Source organism: Vicugna pacos, chromosome 26, assembly GCF_048564905.1.
Source record: "Vicugna pacos chromosome 26, VicPac4, whole genome shotgun sequence".
Taxonomy (NCBI): Eukaryota; Metazoa; Chordata; class Mammalia; order Artiodactyla; family Camelidae; genus Vicugna; species Vicugna pacos.
In genome coordinates, this window is record NC_133012.1 from 27,834,505 (window position 1) to 27,859,028 (window position 24,524).

Consider the following 24,524-nt stretch of genomic DNA (forward strand, 5'->3'; position numbering starts at 1 on the left):
ACCCTATCTGCAAACACAGTCACACCCTGGGATGTGTGCTTAGAACTTCACCATGTGAATTTGAGGCCCCAGTTCAGCCCATACACCCTCAATTAGATGGACTATAAACTATGTGAAGCCAGAGACAAAGGCTTATTCCCGTGTATCCCTGTTGCACTGCACGAGATCTGGCATGTAGAACGTGACAAAGACATTGAAAAATGAATGAGGCAGCATTCTGTTCATGAATGTGAAATGGAAACTTGGTGACATGTTTGGAAAGCCTTTATGACGACACATAGAGATAGCTTCCTGCATACGTGTTGTGACAGTGGATGCCACAGTGTATGTCGTGGGTCACACACATAACTTGCATACGAGTGTGTATGGTGTGTATATATGTGTAAGATATGGCCAGAAGTCCACGTATACATGAATAAAATCAGCAAACAATCATCTTTCCCCAAATCCCACTGTTGCTAGGGGTGGAAGTGGGTTTTGGCACAAAGCTGAAATTGTTTAAGATGGGAACGCAGGAAAGGATGCTTGTGAGGCGGCCAGTGGTGTCTGGTCTGCCGTGTGCCTCTGATCACTCACGGAGGACGCTGCAGGTGCCGGCGCAGTGAGTGGATGTGAGAGGTGCCCCAGCTGGGAGCGGGGCGGACTCCGCGCTGTTTGTGATGACTGTAGGACCCCGGCGCCTGCACATGAGCGAGAGAGAGGTGGGCCGGCCTCTGTGAGGCTCCACCTGCCCCTCGGTCTGATGCACAGCCGAGGGTGGAGGGAGCTGGCGTGCGGTGATGGCAAGTGCGACGTCAGGGGGACACACGTGGCTCAGAGCAGCTGGGAAGGAGCAGCCACAGGCCCAACCCAGGGCTGTGTGTACTCGTGTGAGGAGTAACGGGTTTGCAGCTACTGGACACTGACCCAACTGGACTCCCGATGCCATAGATCCCATGTGTCAGAGCTACACCTTGGGTTCCCCACGGTTAGAGCTGGATCAGCTCCCAGCTCCGACCACCAGGCTTGGGCAGCATCAGGGAGGGATGTACCTTCCCAACTGGCTGCATAAAGAAATGTCCTTTTATCAAGGGAGGTAAAAAGTCTGCTAAGAAAAAAAAAGTAGACTCACTTCAGACTCTTGAAATGGGATAGGACAGGACTAATCTTACTCCAAGATTAAGGAGAAAATATTTTTGTAGTGTCTTAAATAATATATATATTGCTAAAAATAATATCAAGGAGAAAATGTGAGTGATCCTGAAATCCAATGTCATTTGGCCTTTTCTGGGGGCTTTTTAAAATTGACAGTCTTAGAGTATTGCCTGTGTATGCGTTTATTGTAGAAATCGTAGATAACGTTTTTTAGCAGTGAAAAATGATATGGAAATGCATCCCTGCCTATAGCCAGCTGTTAGCTGTCCTGAAAGTCCAAGTGAAACAGGAGGCAGAGATCGTCTTTTCCTGTTGGCAAACCTCAGATGCCTGTCTTCACAGACCTGAAACAACCCGCCAGGACGTCGCGTGGAGCAGGGGATTAGAAACCCCCACTGGAGGTTTGGCTTCCCACATCTCTGACTCAGATCCAGAACACTCTGCTGCAACCAGGACGTCGTGTCACGTGTGAACCAGGTCCCCACACTGTGCGGGTTTCCGGTGGCCGTGAGCACCCTCTGGGCCAGGAGCTGCAGCCCCTTTCCCTGTTGGCTCCGTCCTTGGTCGCTGGGGTGGACGAGAGGCCCGGAGGACTCTCCACTGAGGAGTGCTGTCAGAGCCCTGTCTCCTGCCTGTCTTGTCTTATCACCCATCTGAGCCATTTCCCGGGCTCCGTTTGAGCGATTCCCTGACACTCGGTCCGTAAGCTCTGGGGGACAGGGTTTGTCACATTTTCTCCCACGTCATCCTCTCCACTTGACCTCTGGGTCAATTCCTAATGCCGGACGTGAGGAAGCCCTGGACATGTTTATGACCTGCCGCAAGCCCCTCTGTCCGGGCTGGGCTCCTCTGCCCCGTCTCTGGTAGGGGCCATCGTCCGCCTCCTGCCCTTTCCTTGACCCAGATGGACGTTCTCAAGGCTGCAGTGAGGCCTGTGTTACTGCTTTGGGCTCTTGGATGTCCCGGGCGGAACAGAAAGATGTTGGGTCCGATCCACGTGGCATTCGAGTTGGCAGACCCCAGCACTGGTGGGAAATCGCCGTGTGAAAAGACGTGCAGAGCCTTCTCTGAATGGTCTTCACTTGTCTTAGGCTCTGCTGCCTTTGGGAGCTTACATCAGGAGCAAAAACAAAAGCACAGAAACCACTTAGAATGGACGCGTTGAGAACCCCGTGTACGCAAAGTGGTCTAAGGATAAGGGAAATCAACACGGTGCCAGCTGTGCCCTCAATGGCTCACAGTTCATTCGAGGAAGCAGACAGAGGCTGCAAGACAGACTCATAATTTCCATAGAAACACTGGGGGCAAGTGCCAAAGCATTAGGAGGGCAGGACTGGCTCATCCTACCTGAGGTGATGAGAGAAAGATTTTTGGAGGGGATGGGATCCTCTTTTGCAAAGGCTTTGAAATCTGAGAAGAATTTAAACAGACAAAGGTCAGCCAAAGGGCTCCAGATGGGAGAGAGCAACTCAAAGTCAGGGAAGCATGAATGTATTAGACAATTAGGGAGCATTCCCTAGTCCTGGGTGGACGGGACACAGGATTCTGGGAAGTGCACTGAGAAAGACACCGAGAAAGAAGGCTGGAAGTGGCCGGAGTCATGCCGTGAAGCGCCTGCTATCCTGTGCCAAGGAGGCTGACTTCTTGCTCAGAGAGATTTGGAGCCACTGAAGTATTTCTGGGAAAATGACGCGTCATGATGTGGCTTGGGCATCTCCACAAATCTTAGCTTTGGAAATCACTGCTCTCAGATTGCTCCCCCTAACCCCCAAGTCAAGCCACTCACCTGACTGGTCACAAGTCAAATGTCGCATGCCCAGGAGTGTCTCCCCAGAAGAGCAGAACTTCGTGAGAGCTAACCTTGAAAACCACGAGGGTGAAAGAAGCATGAACTTGATGAAGAGGAGGACTGTTTGATGGAGAAGACTTCTGTGATCTGCTTTTATATTGGCAGTGGGAGGTTATTTTTGGTTTCAGTTTTGTTGCTGTTTTTCTGAGGGGATGTGTGTGTGTGTGGGTGTGTGTAAAACCTTTGGAATAACTTTCTAGAAATATCTGTACATGGATATGCATGTACTATTGTGTGTGTACATGTACATACATGTCTGTCTGGTATACGGATATTTGCATGCGTGCACACACGTCCAAAGCCCTTCTCTGCATTGCTTTTCCTGTTCTTCCGAGGAAGGGCTACCTTTCACTTCCATTGTTACTTTCTTCACTGCCCAAAAGAAAGGTTAGGGCGGCTGCATTAGAAGCTTAACATATATTCATAAGACAGCAGATTTCACCAGTAACGTGACTAACATCCAATCAGATATATGGCATTTCAGGAAGGCTTTGATCAGGTCACTCTATTTAATTTTGACAAAACAGAGACAAATTAAACATGCCACTCTGAATCATGTCAACTAAATGTCCACAAGAACGCAGGAAAAAATAACACAATTTCTAGATGACTTTCTCCCCAGCTTGTCAAGCAATGTCTCTCTGAAGTAATAGATCTACTAAATGCTTCAGTCTCCTCAGGGAGGCCGGGTAATCTACAGTCCATGTTGATGGTATTAGTGCTCTCTGGCTCCTTAGTCATTGGCATTAAGCAGGTTTAACTACCAAGGAACCCCCGGAGATTTGTGACGCTTTTCCGAAGACATAAGAAATCTGGCTTAATGTCAGAGAAGTGCTCAAACAGAGCTCTTTGAAAAAAACATTAGCACTTGCAAACGCATTTCAGAAAATTATCTTGGTAAGTTAATAATTTGCTATAGTTTGCAAGTTACATAAGTAAATGGATGAGTCACGGCCTCAGGGTGCGATGTTTGGGAAGAATGGTGTTCTTGGTCCCTTTATGTTACATACAAGGACAGAGAAGCTGAGGGAGTTTGAGTGAAAAAAGACATTATGAATATATTATAAATAGAACCCCCCAAATTTACGGTACAGCTATTTGGAGAAAATGGAACAGCCTGGATGGTTCTATTTTGGCTCAAAGACGCTCATCCTCACTTTGTGTATCCCATGAGTCCTGCATTTATTTTTACTGTTGGCAGGAGCAAAACCTTGCTGAATCCTTTGAAAGAAATGAATTTGCCAGTGGACTACATTGCTTAACTTGGCATTCTTGAAAAAGACTGAGAACTCCAGACTCCATTAGCCCTGTCTGTAGGAACGCTCCACATTCTCACTGCTGGGCTTCATGAGTTTCCTGACCTAGTTTGAGATGCCCCAGAACTGAAAATCATCGACCACGGCCACAGAAAGACCCCTTCCCCACTGATCACAGTGGGGTGCTCTTTCCTTTTATGATCCCAAATATCTCTGATTGACTTGATTTTATCAGATCCTCTGTGTCTTAGGATTAAAATAACCGCCAGCATGTTGTGAAGTGACACAGACACTATCCCCTCTCTTCTCCTCAAAATGGTTCTGTTTGCGTCTTGCACTAACTACCCATGTCAAGTCCACTGCTGCCCCGTAATTTACTTGTCACTTTCAAAACCATTTATTTATTACAAAACCATTTCCAGCAGATTTAAAAGAAACACAGCAAAGAACTGCAGCGGCCTTGTGGGGGACCCAGCTCTACCAGTGGCAGCCATGCAGTCGTGGGCGATTACGGGCCAGGTCTGAACTGCGCTGGTTCTCTAAGATCATTAGCAGGGATGGGGGTGCCAAGCTCCACCACATGTCCTCTCTTCCAGGACGGTTTAGAATGAAAAGTAGGACACACGTAATAAAAGGTGGTAATGATTTTCCTTTTTTTAGCTATTAAACTTTTATTTTATATTTTAAATTAAAGTATAGTTGATTTATAATGTTAGTTCCAAGTGTGCAGCAAAGTGGTCAGTTATATGTATATATATTTTTTCAGATTCTTTTCCATCATATGTTATTACAAGAAAATGAACATGGTTCCCTGTGCTCTACAGTAGGACCTTGTTTATCTGTTTTATATATAGTAGTGTGTATCTGCTAACCCCAAACTCCTAACTGATCCCCCCCAACCCCTTCCCCTTTGGTAACCATACTTTGTTTTTTATGTCCGTGCGTCTGTTTGGGGTTTATTTTGGTTTTGGTTTTGCTCGTGTCATGCTGCACAAATTAACGGTAACTTGATGGCACAAACCAACACAAAGTTATTAGCTTATGGTTCTGTAGGCTGTAGGTCTCACACAGGTTTTGCGGGAATAGAACCAAGGTGTTAGCAGGGCTGTGCTCCTCCTGGAAGTGCTAGGGGAGAATGCACTTACCTGCCACGTCCCTCTTCTCGAAGTCGCCCTCATTTCTTGGCCCGTGACCCTTTCCTCCACCTTCAAGGTTAGCTACCACCAGTGGAGGCCTCACAGGCATCACTCTGACCCAAGAGCACAGGCCCATCTCCCCCCGCCCCGACTCTCTTGTTCTGCCTCCATTCACCACTTCTCAGAATCTTTCTGACAATACTGGGCCACCCCATCACCCAGGATAGGCTGTAACTTCATCACATCGTCCAAGTGCCCTTCTGCCACATAAGAGCACACAGTCCCAGGTTCTGGGGATTAGGACGTGGACATTTTGGGAACCATCACCACAAAGGTGCTCTGTTGAATTTCTTTACCTCTGAATCTTACCTGAATCATCCAAGATCTTAGTAAATCTGCACTCTCGTCCACTGGCTTGCATATTAATCAACTTTAAGTTAGCTTGTGATGAAGGAATGATCGACTTTATAATATAATCTCTCTGTAAAATGGCAGCTTCAAGGTTAGCTCCAGCCCTACGGAAGGTGACAGAAAAGCTGACAATTCCAAGGATAGGTCTTCAGTGGAAAAGCCACCTGCCCCCACACTCCCCTCAAAAAGCGGATGAGAATACCTGTAGAAGTCACACAGCCAAGTCAGGAAATTCATGCAATTAACTCACCCTGGAGTGTGAATCATCTGCATGGCTTGGCTCTAACCGTGGGAAATAAATTATATGATTGTTACTAAATCCTCACCTTTGATTCTGTATAAAAGAAACCTGTGGAGGAATTATGTGTTTGTGAATACATATACTCGCTTCATGTATATCAGCTAATTATCTTCCGGCTCAATGTTTTACAAACAGCCTCGTGGGTAATAAAGCAGGAATCAGCCAACTGTGGCCTGCGGGTCAAATCTGGCCCGTCAGCTAGGCATGGTTGTTACAGTGTTAAGTGGATAAAAAAAAAAAGAGTAATATTCTGTTATGCAGAAAATTACATGAAATGCAAATTTCATGTCCATCAGTAAAGGGTGGCGGGAACACACTCTCACGGCTGCCTTTGTGTTAAAAGGGCAGCATTGACCACTGCCTCAGAGACCATGTGACTCATAAACTCTGAAATATTTGTCTGGCCCTTTATTGTGGAAGTTTGTCTACTACCACAAAACTGACATTTTTTTGTGGATAAGTATTTGGGAGATACGAGGGTGAAAAGGAGATTTGTCTATGGGCATTGCTAATGTTGATATGCAACTAAAATGTAAGTCCACCTGGCTTTTGAGCTCAGGACCACTGGAAAAGAATGTAATTAAGGAAAAAAAATTTCAAAGGAACAATAAAATAAACATGGATTTCAGTTATAAAAATTTCAGTAAGTAAATGTAGGTGAGCTGGGTCGGTGTGGCTTTCTGAATCTAGAATTCACTTCTCCCTTGGCCAATGTCAGTATTAGGCAAAGAGGTATGTGACCTGTTTCTAATAGAATTTGTAACATAATCTCACCAGGGGACGAAAAAAAGGTGGGGGAAGGAGCCTTGAAACAAAATATTAGAATGATGAAGTGTTGCTGGGAGTCAGTGGTACCCAACTTCTCCAGTCAGTACTACATAAATCCAGGCAAATAGGCAGATCTGAGCAGTGTGTTTCCTCTTCCAGGAGATTATTTCAAACAGTGACATAAACACTGTTTCGATTGGTTACAGTCAAGGTCTGAGTTTTAACTTTAAATGGATACTGCACATTTTTAAACCTGAGTGTCGACACTGAGCACCCTGACATCAGCAGGCCTGACCACACATTTCACTGGCTGGAGCACTTCCTCCAGGTGATGGAGGAGGGGCACGTGCTGCACAGCCAGCCCACGAGTAGCAAATCCCACGCATGGAATCCGATTTCCAGCTTAACCAGGCGGGGCGGTGCTCTCCAGCTGGCCGGCACGGGGCCCCACAGGTTTCTGCTCCAAGCTGATTTCTTAAACCTTGACACGCCATCTACACGAATAAGCATCATTTTCAAAACAGATTTATAGCTGAGATGCAAAATCATTACACGAGGCACAACCCCGTGTAAGGAGCATGAACATGTGCTTGGAACATATTCACGTGCATCTATATCATCTCTTTAAACAGCCTAATATAAGTCTTTTCAAGTCCAGTTTGCAGACTGGAAAAATGAGGTTCAGAAAGGCTAACCCAACGATACAGCGTCTCCACTAGTACAGGTGGTGCCAACACACAGCTGTACATCTGAGGCATCCCGACCCAGAGTACCGCCAGCCACCGGCCAGAACAGCACATACCACAGTATCTGTAACCATCAAGAGTCCTGCTGCCCGAGAAGGCATTAATTCTTAGTAAAGACACAACATTTTCAACAGTAGAAGGCAAATGACTTGCTTTTTTCTGACAGCTAGACACCACCTTATAAAGTGGTCTGGATATTTTCAACAGCTTAACCAGAGATTGATTGTGTCTTATTTTTTAAGATTTTTTTTAACATACTATTTTACTTGCACATGATATTATTCCATTTCGGATTTCTTTGACATTTCTTGCCACCAATCTCATAAACACCCGCTTCTTCATCCCGGCAGGCAAGGCCCAGGTTGTGGCCCTGTAGTTGGGAGTCTGGAGACATGGCGTGCTCTCAGTTATCTGAGTCTACTTCAGGTGAACCAGAATTGTGAAGTGTTCAAATAGTGACAGGTAGAATTGTATCATTTTTCTGTTTCTTTTCCTTTTATAATTCATTATGACTGAGGTCCTGATAAGAAGAAATGAGATCAAAAGACCGCTTATTTAACCATCATTAATAAAGAAAAATCAAAATGTCCGATATTTGTGAAAGCCTTCGTTCCATCGCGGATGCATATAGCATTTGTACGTGGGCAAAGATGAAGTTACCTGGAGCACTTCAGGGCGGCGGTGAAGTAATAAATGACTTCGGTTTTAGGCAGGTCAAAAAAAAAAAAAAGTCAGAGCTTAGTCCTAAAGGCGGGCTGGGGATCGGACGTTTGTGCGGCTGGTTTACAAGGGAGATGTTTTCCATTCTCTCTTCCAGGCTGACCGGCATGAACCTCCCTTCGCCTGTTATCAGTAGCAAGAACTGGTTACGACTCCATTTCACATCCGACAGTAACCATCGACGGAAAGGATTTAACGCTCAGTTTCAAGGTAAGACAGCTCCATTTCATAAGAAAAAAAAAATCGCAGAAGAGATTCTGGTCCTTTCCCACCCGGAAATTTTAGGATTCTCTTTCTAAAAATGGAACAAGAGTTAGTAAGCTTGAAAATGCCTTCTATCTCTTATGTGAACTCAACTTTGGAACAACTAGCAACTTCTTAGTAAAGCTTTATTAATTATTTTGATGATATGCAGTATGCTTTTTGTTTGTTTGTTTTGCTGGAATTATTGCTAAGTTTTAATCAGTAAATTAATAAATACATATCATGTTAATTTTAATCACGATACACCTGAGCAGTAAATATCCAGTGTTCTGGTTCCTTTATTTGCTCACTAAGAATGGCAGGGCATGCAGACTGCACGGAAGTGCACGCATGCATCATATCACTTTTAGTCCTAAAATGTATTCACATTGCATAAATGCAACCGCCTGATCCAGTGATTCACACATCAGGGAACCTCGAGATAAAAGCCCCAGATTGTGTGTCGCTGGGTGAAGTGGAGGGTCTGAGGTCAACAGCACGAAGGGGGAATTCTGAAACTCTCTCTCTGTATTTAATGCTAATGTTTACACCTGCATAGGACTGTATCATTTCCCACGTATTTCTCATCATCAGTAATCCTTGTCAATACAACGAAAGGTCAGTGGAAACAATTCCACTTGCATCTGCAATAAAACTAGCATGGCACAGTCAGAAAGCTCGATGCTTCCCCGAGCAAACTTCTCAGGGGAACGTCAGTTCAATTAAGGCAGAGTTCCCTGAACACTTGCCACTTGCAAGCCAGGACCCCCAGATGAGGAAATTACAACAACCCCCACGCTCCAGAAACTAGCAGGTCAGGAAGACAGTGTGTAAACAGCTCCCGTGAAGGACCGAACACAAAGCAGGCTCGTGGGAACCACCGAGGGAGCTTTTAGTGATGTTCCAACAAGCGGCTCTGAAAGTCTCCCACCTGAAACCCATTTTAAGATCCATAATGTCTTCATTGTGCCCTTTTGGGCAAGAAGTAAAAAAAAATCATAGTAGTTTGCAGGGAATTAAATGCAGGACGCTGAGGAAGGCACATGACGTGAGTTTCATCTGCCACCAGGGTCCCTAGGGCACATGAACCCTCAGAGAACCTGCCTGACTCGGAGTCCAGGGGCAATTCTGTTTCCCAAAAATGCATTTCATCCATAAGTAGTACTATCCATCTGTCTGCTTCTCCCGATGCCTCCAGAAAGTTCTCACTTTGTTGCCTTTGACTGAACATATACTTCCCTGAAGTCTGATAGGGGCCATGATGACTTGTTATTACTGAAGTCAGAAACACATACCATGTTCCCTAAATACTTACTTTAGCTTCTCTCAGAACTCCGGATTCTTGCAAAGTGCCAACTCCAGTCCTTTTAATAACTGACTGGAGATGCCCATCTGTGTGCTGAGGCTGCTGACTCGTGGCCTCTGCTTTTTCACTAGGACGTGCTGTTAGCCAGCAGCCGCTGTGCCTGTGTGTCTCGCTCTCTTGGTCTATAAAGCGGAAGTGATAGTAGCTGCCTTCCCGCATCACTGTGGCTAGCCCATAAAGTGACAAGAAAGCGTGGAAGGGCTTTGTACGCAGCACTGAAACGTCAGGGCATCCGTCATCCGTCAGACCCTTCCTCAAGCTCAGCATCGTCCTAACCCAAATAAACTCAAAACAGTTGGAGCTTTAAAGTTTTAAGAGCTACTCAGACACGTCAAAACGAGCAGACTATCCTCTCACACTGTCGGCAGAAACTGAACTGGTGCAGCCTCTTTGGACAATAGTTTTATGATGAAGCTGGACCCTAGCCTTCTCTGGAGCCCAGCAGTTCCGCTCCGGGGACTGCCCAGCAGAAATGAGGACAGTGTGCAGCCAGACACAGGCAGGGAGACCGCGCACCGAAGCTGCATCCGTGATCGCCCGTCACGGGAAGTAACCCAAGCGTCCCGCCGCAGCAGAGCGTGCTAAGAGACCGTGTATACGCCTTCCCAGCTAAGGCTGCTGGTGGCCCTCAGTTGGCTCCAGGGCCCTGGGCGCCTGAGGAAGAAGGGCTGCCTGTGGAACACCGATCACAGGCGCAGGGACACCCCAGGTTGTCATATTCAACGAAGAGGAGAAGATACTGCTGAGATGCACAAATTTGCCCTAAAGGGATGAAATGCCCTTCATTCCAAGGCTCAGCCACAATCACACTTAAAGCATTAGGATACGTGCCCATCAGACGTGTGTGTGTGTGTGTGTGTGTGTGTGTATGTTTGGTGGTGATGATGGTAGAAACTTGGCAAAGGCAGGGACCCAGTGTCAAACAAAGGCCGCCCACCTTCCTTGGAGCCCAGCAGACCAGCAGGTGCGGACAGTGATGGGAGCCTGATGACGGGGACCCCGGGCCCAGTAAGCGGTGGCCTGATGGTACCCTGGCTTCCTCTGGAGAACGCACAAGGGAGCTCATGTTAATTAGCACTTTCATCAGACACCATCAGCCAGCCCACTGTGCGCCCACAACGCCTCTGTCTGCAGTCGCGACAATGAAGGGAACTCCTGTCTCTCGTGGAGCTGACGTCCCAGAGAGGGAGAGAGACACTCATTAAACAGGTCGAGAGGACCGTGACGGTGGGGAAGCGGGAAACGTTAGCTGGCGTTGTCAAGAAAGGCCCTTCAGAGGGAACATTTGAACGGAGATCGTGATGGCTTGTGAGGGCCAGGTGAAGGGCAAAGAGGGCCCTGGAGGCAGCGAGTGCCAAGCGCCTGAGGGAGGAGACACCTGGGAGGAAAACAGAGGATGCTGACGCTGAGAGTCCCCGGAGGAGCACCAGGGGACCATCCCCTGGGGACTGGAGAGGAGGTCCGCAGGGGCAGATCGGATTTATTTTATGTACAAGGCAAGGCAAGGAATGTTTGAAAAGCGAGAGTGAAGTTATGTGACTTGAACCCACAGCTTGAGCTGCTCTGTCGAGAATGCCAGACTGTGAACTGGCGTGCTGTCCCCTCCCTACACCTGAGTAAGTGACCCTGGGGCTCTCAGCCTTCTCTCTCATCCTGGCTCTTGGGCTCCACCCTGAGACACGGGTCATGCCACGAGGGGAAATGGTGCTTTCTGGTCCGCGAGGTCGAGAGCACTCCTAAGCTCAGGGGACCTGCTGGGGCGGCACCCCCAGTGATCCTACCCTGCAGGGCTCTTGTCTTGGCCCAAGTGACAGGCACCCCAGCTGCTCCCCTTTGTCCAAAATCCACACCCACTGTACCACGTTGTCTTGGGCTGACAGCACAGGATGTTTCAGACCCGCCCACTTACCTTTGTAAAAGCGGGGAAGGCAGGTGCGACTGTGTGTGTGTGATCAACACGCTCAGAAACCATAAAGGTCAAAACCCCTCCTGAACAGGACAGGACAGAGAGAGTCTGCTTAGATTTCAGCAGGGATTGTTTCTGGCTAGACACTGGGAGCAATTTCTCGCTAATGTTCAAACAAGACACATTTCTTAAGGAAAGCAGGGAAAGTATCTCAAATTATTCATTAGAGACGTTAATAGGAGTCTCACCTGGAGGCAGCCTAATGGAGAAAATGAACTTTTGAGTTCGTTCCAGACTTTTGGTGGAAGTCAAATGCATTCGCATGTATTGATTTATTTAAAAGTTGGGTTTGAAATATTAATGCACGATAAATCTTAGCCATTCTACATAAAACCACTTAAACTAAAGCCTTCCTTTCTCCCAACTCTTAAACGTGACTCACACTGGGGAACCGGATGCCAACAATGTCACTCAGTAAATCACAGCTATTTAGAATAGATTAACATGTGGCAACTGCAGGTAGATGTTAAGTTCTTACGCTTGGGCAACAGAAAGGCTTACGAGGGTTATTATTCCCTTGGCAAATTGTCTTTCTACAATTTTTATTTATGTGACATCAGGGCGGAAATTATTCTGGCTTTTGGTTTATCAGCCCCTAACGGTACTCATTTTTCATGCGTTTTCTCTCTTGCTGACAGTTTAATCAGTCCACTCTGCAGACAGTGTTTAGTGTTTACTGGCTAGGAGTGCATGCCCACCTCTCGTAGGTACCCTGTGCTTTGGAAATTAAAGCATCACGGTGTACTCTGCACAAGTCATGACGCTGTTAGCATTTCTATGGGGAACGATGTGGTCTCAGTGTGGTGTTACCTCCCCCCCACCCTGCCCCGCTGCAGCTGTGAGGTCGGGGAACTGGTGTAGTTATCACTCACCCAAAATAGTTACCACTCAGAGCTGCAGGGACATCAACGCTCCATCAGGACTGTGTGGAAGCCAGGAAGCTTCAAAACCTACGAGCCACGCTGCTTGTTCTCTAATCACCTGGGTCAGGCGACTCAGGATGAACGTGCGGAGGGAGCCTGCTCATCCCAGGGGCTGCCTCGTTTAGCCAGAGCTCCCTGCTGCTCGGGAAAGGGCAATCCAGATGCCTCCAAGTCCAAATGCAACACTTAAGACGGATCCCGGTGTGAGTTTAACATGGGTTTTGAAGCAACGTGGAGCAGAAGTTTATTTCTGGGCATGTGGGGAATCTGGTTCCCTCAGATTGCTTCAGCGTGTTTCATGTTTGCACGCAGTCACTCACTTGAAAGCCCTTTCATGCCACAATTTCCAAGAAGGGTCTCAGCAGGCTCCTTCCTTCTGGTCAGCTCCGTCTGAGAGGTGGTTTCTGAAGGCGCACAGCGTTTCACCCAGCTCCTCCATGTATTTGACCATGGTTTAGGTCCGGGGAAGTCAACTTTTGACCATGATATTGGGTACAGTTTACTGATCCAAGAAATATAACAGAGACAGAATAGAGTTGCAAGTATTTTTCTGTAGATAATTTGATATTTGCCTTGAGACCAATAGGGCCTTAGCTTTGTCCAGATCTGTGATGAGCATTCACTGAGCAGAGCATCAATTTCTCTAGAGCTGTGCAGCAAAATAAACACAAATGTCCTTCTTTCTGGAGAAATTTACACCACGCATCTAGAATCCTCACATTAGTGTGTTTGTAAGTCATAGATTCTTCACTTCTTAGCCCAGGGGTAACTCTTCGGCTGTGCTTTTTCTGGGGGGCGCTCCACAAAGTTTGAGACTTCCTCGTTAAGTCTTCTCCTGTCATAAAGCTCCTTACACTTCATAAACTTCAGTCCAAATCTGGTCACGCCACATCCCTGCGTAGAAGTCCCTGCAGCCTCGTCATGCACAACTTGCAGGGTGGACACCACAGTCCTGTCTCCCCGTCAGGGTCATCTTCTCACCCGCGTTCCAGACCGACATGCTCCTGACATACACACCTACTGTGGCTCGGCCCATTGTCCTCTTGCCCCTCCCTCGCCCTGTCACCCCCGCCACCGGCAGCAGCATCCTCCTTTATTCTATTCTTCCTCCTTGAAGAAACCCTCCCTGGTTTCCCTGGCCAGCATCAGTCAAGGATTCCTCTCTACCTGCAGAACCCCCTGTGCCTTCCTTCGGACTCTTTCTTCTTTATTGAGGCACAACTGACACGGAAAATTGTAAATATTAGAAATATGGTCCCTGAGGATTTGATATACGTAACAGTGTGAACGAATTCTCAGCATCAAGTTAGTAAACATATCCATCACCTCACATATTTACCTCTTTTTTTTTTTTTTGGTGAGAACATTTACGTTCCACTCTCTGCAAATTTCAGTTATACACAATAAACTACGTTTGTTAATTCAACCTTCAGTACAAAGGTATGACACTTGGTCTTTTTCTCAAAGCATTTTTGAGAATGTCCTCTTCTTAGTTTGAAGTAATTTTTTGGCAATTCCAAACAATGAGACCAAAGTTTAGAAAATGTGATATGTTACTTAATGCCAGTGTTAACTTTAAACCTGTATTAACTGCTGCCTCAGACTTTAATATGTATGGTATTTAGGTGACAACAGGCACTAAAATCTAATTTAGCTTGGTAACTAGAACATGATATAGACTCAGAAAATCCTTACCTGTCATATGTTTATTCCCATTTAATTGTATCGCCCTGAGATTTATCGAGCACCTACCATTAACAAGGCATTGCAGCGGATACTATAAGAGACTATAAAGGAGGGGTTTCTACTGCCTGAAGGACCTTATGAGCCAGCAGGGAAGACAGGCCTACTTCTGCTCTGTGATTCTTGTATATTTTTTATCTGCCTTGTGGGATTGTTAGAGCTGATCTTGGAATTGGATGAGAATGGATTCAAATTTGAAATATCTACCTTGCCATTTTCTCTGTTTAAGAAAATAGTCATTAATACCTACCTTTGTCTTTACTTTTGTTTCTCTTTTTTCCCTTTTGGATTAGATGTAATTACATAAAAACAGGCAGCACCTGATAGGAGAGTAACACAAGGTAGCTATTATTTTTTCAATGTTGTGTCAACTGATAAAGAATACATATTTTAAAGAATATATGTATTACATGACATTTTAAGAATATATAAATCATGTGCCACAGGCATATTGTATGCACTGGATATGGAAAAATGATTAATATCTGAGTCTCTCTGCCTTCAGGAGTTCGTAATTTAATTAGTAGCTTTCAATATATATTTGAGTCAGATTCCCCACTGAAAATGTAATCTCTCCAGGGAGAGAGTCCATGCATATTAGATTTCACAAGCATGTTTATGATGTCATGTTTGCCTGAAATCCGAGGGGTCACAAATGGATTTCGGGTTCAAAATTCTGTCCAGTCATAGAAAATACAGAGCTAGAACCACTGCATCTAGTTAATGGTGGGCTATGGAAGACTCACTTTGTAGAAGGAAAACACACAGAGAGGTATCAAGACAGGTCAAGAGACGGACAGACAGACAGACTGGAGTTTTGACAGGTGAACAGAAGTAGAGGAGACAGAAGTGTGAAGTGGACAAGAATGTTCTGTGGAGGAGTATGGTGCTGGGAAGGCGGGGGAGAGCCCAGCCTAAAAGGTCAATTTGAGGAGTTAAAAAAAATCACGTGTGCGTGGACAAAGGCGAGTTAGGTTTGACATCTGTGGGAGATAATGATGGAGGCATGCTTTGGCCGGACCATGACCGGCATTATGGAGAACCTGGCTGCTGCCTTCGGGCAGCAGGAGCTTGCTGAAGGACCCCTGAGCAGGGAGTGCTGTGCGAGGCAGGATAGTGGAGGTCAGGGAGGTCGGGGAGATCAGCATGTTGCTGTTATGTGTAAATTCAACCACGGCAGGCACGTTCTTTGTAAATCTGACTGTCCATTCAGAGAAGAGAAAGCTGGCGTATTGTTCATTTCCCAGTTAGGAGTTTAGAAAGTTCTTATTTTTATTATGCCGGGGCGCTCCATCTGCACTGTTTGATGGCACTGAATAATTCAGGTTTTAACAAATAGTTAACCGGGAAGTCAAACAATCCATAGCATACATGTGCGGGAAGAAGTCTGCCTACTGAAAACTCTAAAGCAAATGGAAGTCAGATCACGTTTTGCTTGCTGAGGCACAGGATACAACAGCTACCACATCGGTGGTGAGATGTGCGCAGTGCAGGGATTAACTAGCACATCTGGTGTAGACAGTCCAGCCATAGAAACCCTCTTGTGATACCATTCACCTTTCTTGTCTCCCACCGTGAAACCTCTGGGAAGGATGCCCACAGACCTTCCTAAACCCCCGGTGTCCTACACTGCCCCCGCGTTCTCTGACCCCCAGACCCTAGCTTATTCACACATGGCTTCTCCCTCTTGTCATTTCCACCTTTTCCTCCCCACCCACACATGAAGACCGTGAATGAGGTTCTGCCCTCAGCCTCCCCCGTGCCCCCCACACTGAGCGGTTACCTCCCGCCGTGGCCTTGCTAAGCTGATGCTCCAGTTGGAACGTGGTAACCGTTTCCTCCTTTGTGCATTCAGTACCCTTGCAGATGGCCGTGCTTACGTTGCCCCTCTTCCCCCGTTACACGTCACGGAATCTACATCCTGATTCCCCAGACTTGTCTCTGCACCGTCGCCTCAAGTCTCAGGACCTCAGTTCCAACTACTGCTTCTGTCTTTACTGTATCATTTCCCTCCTCTTCTCCATCTGTAAATCATACTTACCCTTCTCTGAGCACTCCACGGACGCCTCCCACTTCTGAGAGCTCTTGTGAAATCTGCTTGTTTTTTCTTAACTAGTATTGCCTTTGCCACTAGTTAGTCTTTGAATTTGCACTGTCCAATATGGTAGCTACTGACCGCACATGACCACTGAGCCCCTAAAACATGGCTGGTTCAAACACGGAAGAGCCAACAGTATAAAATGCATCAGATTTCAAAGGCAATATGGGAAAGAATGACTGCATGATGTTACATGTTGAAAAGATAATGTCCTTTTATCATTTTAAATATTTAAAGCTTTTTTCATGTGTTTACCAGAACATTTTAAATTGCACACGTGGTCACATCTGTGGCCCACATTTTATTTTATTGGACAGCTCCAGTGTAAATCATTTTAGCTTCACGCAAGATTGGGAGTGCCTTTCAACAGGACCAGACACAACAATTTCTGGGATATTAGGTGGAATCGCACAGTATCTGTCAAGGTGTCTGCCCCGCCAATGGATAACATCTGATATCCTCGTACTAAGGCCTTCGTCTTGATTTAAAACGTTGGTTTATAAGGCAAAAATCTCTGAGAGGTCAAACTATGTGCTTTATTACCATTTATTCTTCAACCTGAATGAGTTTTTTCAGCTCCTTCCTTGGAAGGGAACAAAAGATAGGGATTATATGAAATATCGCAGTGACTGAGAGAGAAGGAATTATACTACCAAAGAGAAAAGAGAAGAAAAAAAAGAAAAAAAATTAAATAGAAAAAAGAGTAAACAAGTATGAATGGTTTTTTGTTTGTTGTAATTCACGAGATTGCCCTGGACCAGCGTTTGACATCCTGATTAAAGAGCCAGAGGTCTCTATGCGACTCAGTAGACTGGGGAAAACCACCTCGTCCTCAGTCCTGTCCTCAGTGTCCATGACAGTGACCAGCAAGAGGCCTCAGAAGTCACAGTGGTGATGCCCTCAATGTGAAGGGAGCTAAACCGCCTGGTCTCCCCACAAATTAAATCCTGACTGCCTAGGAGGTGATCGCATGATTATTCGCTTTATCAGAATAACAGACTTATTTTTTTAATTCCCTGTGTAAATTTTTCTTGGAAAACCCCACCTGGATTGCAGTTTTCTTAACTGACAACAACTCTCACCACCTGGATGTGAAGTAAGCGCTCTACTGAAATCATTGAAATTACTATTTAAGACTTTTGAAAGAGCAGTGACTGTGGAGAACTCAAATAATATAAAATTTAAATTCAGTGAAATTAATACCTTTGTTGCATTTTCACAAAAGGAGCATTTTGCAAGTGGTTCTATCTTTTTTTTGCAAATTCCTTTGTATTTCATTAATTGATTCAATGACACCCAAAGAGTCCAAGAGGATTTTAATTACGGGTGTCCTGCAGATAGAAGAGAGTTCTGGCATTCACTTTTCTCCAGTTTTTAGAGAAAATGTCATTATTGTTTAAAGACTTCAGTCAGCATTGTACATTTCCTAAGGTTCTTCAGCTTACCCGTTTCTCTGAAGTGCCATTAATGTAAAATGTCTACGTTACTTACTGCTAAACAAACCGAAAAAAAATTATATCCCTTGATCTCCAATGGTTATTAAATCTATTGCTGATGTCTTGATCAGTGTGGATCAATAACTTAGTCTTAATAATATTCATTGAAACCTGCAGTCAGTCCTTTCAGGATCCCTTTTTCAACTCTCATATGATTTGCAGTTTTCTTTCCCCAGGAAATTCTATTAAGCAAAGTCTTTTCTTATGAAATAAAGTTGTAACTCAGATGATTCTTTAAGGGTTACTCTCAGGCTTTATTCGTTAGCTAACCTTAATCTGATCAGTACTAGACGGGCAGCTTATAGTTTTACACGTTCATATAAATTTTCTCAGCAACAAGTATTTCAAGGAATGAGTAGATGTGGGCTTCTGAGCATTTTTACTAGTTAGAGTTTAAATGACAGGTATCAAAAATTAAAAAAAAAAACCTCATTGAACGTTCATAAAAATCTCACCCTTTCTAGCTATGTTAAGGAACCCACGCTATCTTTGTTCCTCTAGAAACTGAGTCATGTTTTAGACGATGAACAGGAAGTTTATTCAGAGCCAATTTAAAGTCATGCTCAAAACAGATTAGCTTAGCATTTGCCTCTAAGGGCCCCAGAGATTTGCAAGGGAGATACAGTTCACTTGTAGCATTTGCCTCTAAGGGCCCCAGAGATTTTCTTCTTTGCAGACTCCAGCTGAGTCCCAACCTCTCTGCACCATTGCTGGAACCCGATCAGTGCTGCCATGTGCACCCCAGCCCCGTCACCCGGTGCAAACAATGAGAGTATGCCTGCTGCTGGCCCTGGCCACTGGTGTCAGCCGTCATCACCACACGTGTCCGCTGTCGGCTCCCCCTACCAAGCCCATACCTGCAGGCAGACCCTGCCATCAAGGCGTGCACATTACCAGTCACCGTGCACACCTGCCTCCAACCCTTATGCTGGCCCCAGAGGTGCCACGGAGGACCCCACGGCTGTCACAGCCACCTCGGAAGTCTTGACGCAAGTCTCACTGAGGACTGCAGGGTCGGTGACGTCACAGACCATAGCTGTGCGAGCAGAGCCCACCCCACACACCTGAAGCTGCAGCACCCCCATGCCTGGTGCCCTGCGCCCTTGGACCCAGTCACAGCACGCCCCGGCAGGGCCCTCCCCAGCAGGGGAAGCCAGTCCATCCAGTCTGGAAGAGGGGGCACCTTCAAATCTGCAGGCACCTCTGCAAGGTTGCAGGGCTTTCAGTCAGGGAAATGTGCCACCACAGAAGGAACCCAACAGAATTCTAGCAAATGGACCCCACGGGATGGAGACCCAGGAAGTGACTGAGAAGTTCAACAAAGAGACACGAAACATAAAAAAAAAGAATCAAACAGAAATTTTGGAGCTGAAGAATACACTACAGAAGTCCTGAAGCTCTTGTCACCGAGGGTCGCAGGGTCGGCCACATCACAGACCACAGCTGTTAGAGCGGAGCCCCCCCCCAACAACTATGGCGGGGGGGAGGAGGTATTAATTAGCTTGATTGTGGTCATCATTTCACACTGAATACACATGTCAAACACATGCAGTTTTTATCTATCATCACACCTTAGTAAAGCTTGGAAAAAATAAAATTATCTGAATAAAGTAACTTTGTAGAGTAAACCCTCATCATGATTCTTAGATTAAACTTAGGTGAAAAAATATACACGTGTGTGAAATATATTTATATATGTGAAATTATATATATAAAGGAAAGACAAAGTTACATTACAATAAAATGTATCGATGGAAGTAGTTTTAACAAGTTTCAATATGCCTTTTGTTTCTGCTTGTACGTCCACAAGCCAAGGGCAGAGGAAGGGTTTTGGAGGCTTTACAGATTTTTAGAAACTGAAATATTAATGTGCTAAAATTTAAAGTGAATAAGCACCTCTTATCAATATCTATTTTAAATAAAGAATAAAAATGGTACCATACAAGCCAGCATGTCTGCAGGGTTGGGGGCGTCCACACTGTTCAGTGCGTTGTCTTGTTTAATGCCATTAGCTAGATGAATTTGTCTTTGGAATTAGGGTTGAGGACCAGACCGTCACCCCTACGGTGTCATCATTTGAATCCACAGTGAGACCTTGTTTTCTCTTAGTTTACGCTGGGGGTGCTCCGTGTCAGCTGAGGGCACTCCACTGTGTCCCCGCGACTGGAGCTCACAGTCCCTGAAAGGGCACGGCGTGCGCGTTCATCTCTGACTAAGGGCCCGATGCCTGCATATCTGATCATCAGGATCCAAATTCAAATGTAAATAATGCATTAGCTACAGGTATCAGCTCCAAGTGTGATTTCCACCCAAGATTGAAAGAAAGTTTGCGATGGCCACCACACATATTTTATGAAAAGAACACAGAGTTACGGTTGTTAAAGGCCAGGACTTGTGTGTGTACACTGATGCGCACAATCCACGTAAAAACACCTGATACTGTTCCCTCCTTGCTAACATGGTGTTCATTTTTCCTCTTAGGGCTGTTTCTCTATTACGTTTTTAATATTTTATTATTTTTGAGCAGTTTTAGGTCCACAGCAATACTAAGCAGAAGGTACAGAGATTTTCCACACACCCCCTGCCTGCACACATGCACAGCCTCCCCCGCCGTCAACATCCCCACCGGACGGCACCTCTGTTACCACTGAAGAGCCTGTGCTGACCATCATCATCTCCCAAAGTTCACAGTTCACATTTTGGTTCCCTTTTGGCATTTCATATTCTATGGGTTTGGACAAATGTGTAATGACACATCCACCATTATGATATCGCACAGGATACTTCCACTGCCCTAAAAATCCTCTGTCCTTCTTTTTTTAAACATTGTAAAATTCAAACTTCTTTGGATTTAGTTCTGTGTTTATTGAACTTGGAGAACAAAAGAGGCTACTGTTTTCTTACACGTCTACTAGATGTATTCAATAATTGAACGTGTATGCTAGAGTCTATGTGATGTTAATGAAGAGACGGTCGTCGTCATTTACTTCAATGTCGGAAACACGTAAACACGAGCAAGGGAGATACAGTTCACTTCCCCTTCATTAGTTTGTCACAATGTCCTCTGCCATCTCTTGCCGGTAATTTAGTTCTTTCTCATAAAAATTTCCCTTGACGGTCATCTCTCTATAGTGTTAAAAAGAAAGCCAGAGTTCAAGGGAATCGTCACTTTGCAAAGATTAACTAAAAGCTGGCCAACGTGATCTGCATTATGCTTCTGCAGCTGTAAAGATTACCATCTTGGCTGGTTTTGATTCTCTCCTTTGATTTCAAATGATCTCATGCAGCCGCTCAAGTTGAACGCTGGCAGAACAGCTTTCATTAAATACCACTGCCTAAACTTGGAGGCTGGAGACCTAAGTGAAGGGACTGTAATCGATTTTCCTGGGCAGTGTAGAGGGATTGTCGGGGCATCCGGAGTAGCTTAAGAGCAGCTCAGCAGCCAGGAGCATGCTTTCCGCTGGCAGTTTTGAGCTGACTTAAGAGGAAGTGTACTTCTCTCCTCAAGGGCGCCGGGGCAAAGAAACCAGTAACAGCGAGAGAAGAAGTCAGAATCAAGTAAGGGACTCTGGCAACAGACGGAACAAAATGATACCTTTTGAGAATGTATTTTAGTCCAACCCTTTAATTTAATTCTTCAATAATTTCAACTTCTTTGTTTCTAAAAGAATTCGAGAAATTCAAAAATAAAATTTTACACAAGGAATGAGATTCAGAAGGTCAAATGGGGAAAGCTGGGTTCATATTAAGCTGATACCTTTTCCTCCTGAAAGAAAACCCTTGCCAATCTCCCTTAGCATGGTAAGCCTATGGATCATTACTGCTAATCGGCCTATCTCTAGAGAGAAAAATCAAAGATGGTCTCTTTAGATAGCAGCATGCAAAGTAAAGGAAATGCATTTTTTTTGCCTATTTAATTTATTTTATTTTTTTTCTTGGAATATAGTCAATTTACAATGTTGTGTTAATTTCTGGTATACAGTGTAGCAATTCATTTATGCGTATATATATTCCTTTTCATATTCTTTTTCATTCTAGGCCATTACAAGGTATTGAATACAGTTCCCTGTGCTGAACAGTAGGACCTTGTTGTTTATCTACTTTATATACAGTAGTTTGTACCTGCTAATCCCAAACTCCTAATTTCTCCCTCCCTATCCCCTTTTTCCCCTGGTAACCATACATTTGTTTTCTATGTCTGTGAGTCTGTCTCTGTTTTGTAAATAAGTTCATCTGTGTCCTTTAAGTGGCTTAAAGACACCACAAGCCTCCTAGAAGAGAACACAGGCAAAACATCCTCTGACATAAATCTCAGCCCTGTTCTCCTAGGGCATCTACAGAGGCAACAGAAATAAAAGCAAGAATAAACAAATGGGACCTAATGAAACTTACAAGCTTCTGCACAGCAAAAGAAACCATAAGTAAAACAAAAAGACAACCTACAGAATGGGAGAAACGTTTTGCAAATGAAACCGACAAAGGCTTGATCTCCAGAATATATAAGCAGCTTATACGACTTAATAAGAAACAATCAAACAACCCAATCCAAAAAGTGGCAAAAGACCTTAACAAGCAATTCTCCAAGGAAGACATACAAATGGCCAATAAGCACATGAAAAAATGCTCAATATCACTAATTATCAGAGAAATGCAAATCAAAACTGCAATGAGTATCACCTCACACCAGTCAGAATGGCCATCATTCAGAAGCCCACAAACGATAATTGCCAGAGAGGGTGTGGAGAGAACGGAACCCCGCTACACTGCTGGTAGGAATGTAGTTTGGTGCATCCATTATGGAAAACAGTATGGAGGTGCCTTAAAAAACTAAGAATAGACTTACTCTATGATCCAGCAATGCCACTCCTGGGCATATATCCAGAGAAGATTCTAGTTCAAAAAGATACATGGACCCCAGTGCTCACAGCAGCCAAGACATGGAAGCAACCTAAATGTCCCTCAACAGATAAATGGATAAAGAAGATGTTGTATGTATGTATGTGTGTGTGTGTGTGTGTGTGTGTGTGTGTATACACACATATAGTATATATATATAGTGATATATATATATACACACATATATATATATTGTGAAATAATGCCATTTGCAGCAACATGGATGGACCTGGAGATCATCATATCAAGTGAAATAAGGGAAAAAGAGAAAGGAAAATGCCATATGATATCACTTATATGTAGAATCTGAAAAAAAATAGGAAATGCATTTTTTATTAGAGCAATAGTTCCTGTTATCATCCCAGATAAGGTCCAAATATGGGCCAACTGTAGTTACTTGATTGTTTTACGTAAATTAAGCTGGACTGTCAGATTCAGTGAACGTACTTTGTGAGCACACTAGTTATTTCACAATCTAGTGCTGAGCGTTGTCTGTGAACCACGTTCTAGGAGGACACATCTGGGGTGAGCATTTCACCCAGAGGACACCCTCATTGGACTTAGAGTCCATCCTACATGTATTATGTAGACGTATGGAACTTTCGCTGCTGCCTCATCGAACAGCCCAGTCACAGTATAGCCACCTGGGAGATGAGGAACTGGGCGGTCAGGTCAAGCTGAGACCTTCGCTCAAAGTCATGCTGAGTTTGATGGTGCATGGAAGCAGCCCAGGTGTGGCTGACTGTACCTGTAGCCACAGCTTCACTCTGGAGCAGCTCACAAAAGCAGGGTCACCCATGCTACAAGCTCTCAGAGCAGGAGGAGGGTACCTCTGCCAGATCTGCAGTGGGTGGTCTGGAGATGAGACCCAGGGGCTAGGATGGTGGTCGAGTAGGAAGGAGACACATTGGGTGTGAAATTCTGCTCAGACCTTAAGAATGATGAGGAGCATTTCTACATTATGACTTTAAACTGCTAGGTAACATCCCATTGTTTGCAGAAAGCGTTATCCCTTCATCCATCCCCTGTGCTGAGGAATGGTCCCAATCTTTGTTTCCTCAAAAGGTTGTTGTTGAGTGATGTCTCTCAGCATTGTAATCAGACAAAAAGCACTATTGTAATCAGACACGTCAATTAACATGTGCCCTGTTCAAGGGAAAGCTGACCTGTGGCTATGTGAGCGGAAGGGAGGCTCTTTACTGACCACCGTCAGAAGTGTGCTGTGTCTCCACAGGGCCACAGCTGCCAGCTTATTTCCTCACTTCTCTCACATTCATACCCCTAGCACCTATTCTAAGAAGTAAGCACAAAACTTCCTTTCTTCCCCGTGTGTTACACACCACTGGGGAGCGACTGTGGTTCTCAGAACAAGAGCAGAGGTTTTTCTGCAGGGCTCAGCAAGGCAATTGAAGAGTTATGTCTCTAACTGGAAAGATAAAGCCGCCTCATATTGCCTTACTGTTATCGTAGCG

At 45.0% G+C, this 24,524-nt stretch overlaps 1 protein-coding gene and 1 long non-coding RNA gene across 2 annotated transcripts in view; one reads left to right on the forward strand and one right to left on the reverse strand.

The window, feature by feature from the left end:
- The window catches only part of CSMD1 (CUB and Sushi multiple domains 1), a 1,700,362-nt gene that overhangs the window by 1,265,460 nt on the left and 410,378 nt on the right, over positions 1 to 24,524 (forward strand). The window contains exon 9 of the mRNA XM_072950557.1: positions 8,419 to 8,531. Coding sequence (XP_072806658.1) covers positions 8,419 to 8,531 — 113 coding nt within the window. The remainder of the gene's footprint in view (positions 1 to 8,418; positions 8,532 to 24,524) is intronic.
- LOC140689536 (uncharacterized) overlaps positions 5,772 to 24,524 on the reverse strand; it is a 31,622-nt gene continuing 12,869 nt past the window's right edge. The window contains exons 3-4 of the long non-coding RNA XR_012064581.1: positions 14,813 to 14,882; positions 5,772 to 5,890 (exon numbers count right to left, since the gene is read on the reverse strand). This is a non-coding gene — a long non-coding RNA (uncharacterized lncRNA). The remainder of the gene's footprint in view (positions 5,891 to 14,812; positions 14,883 to 24,524) is intronic.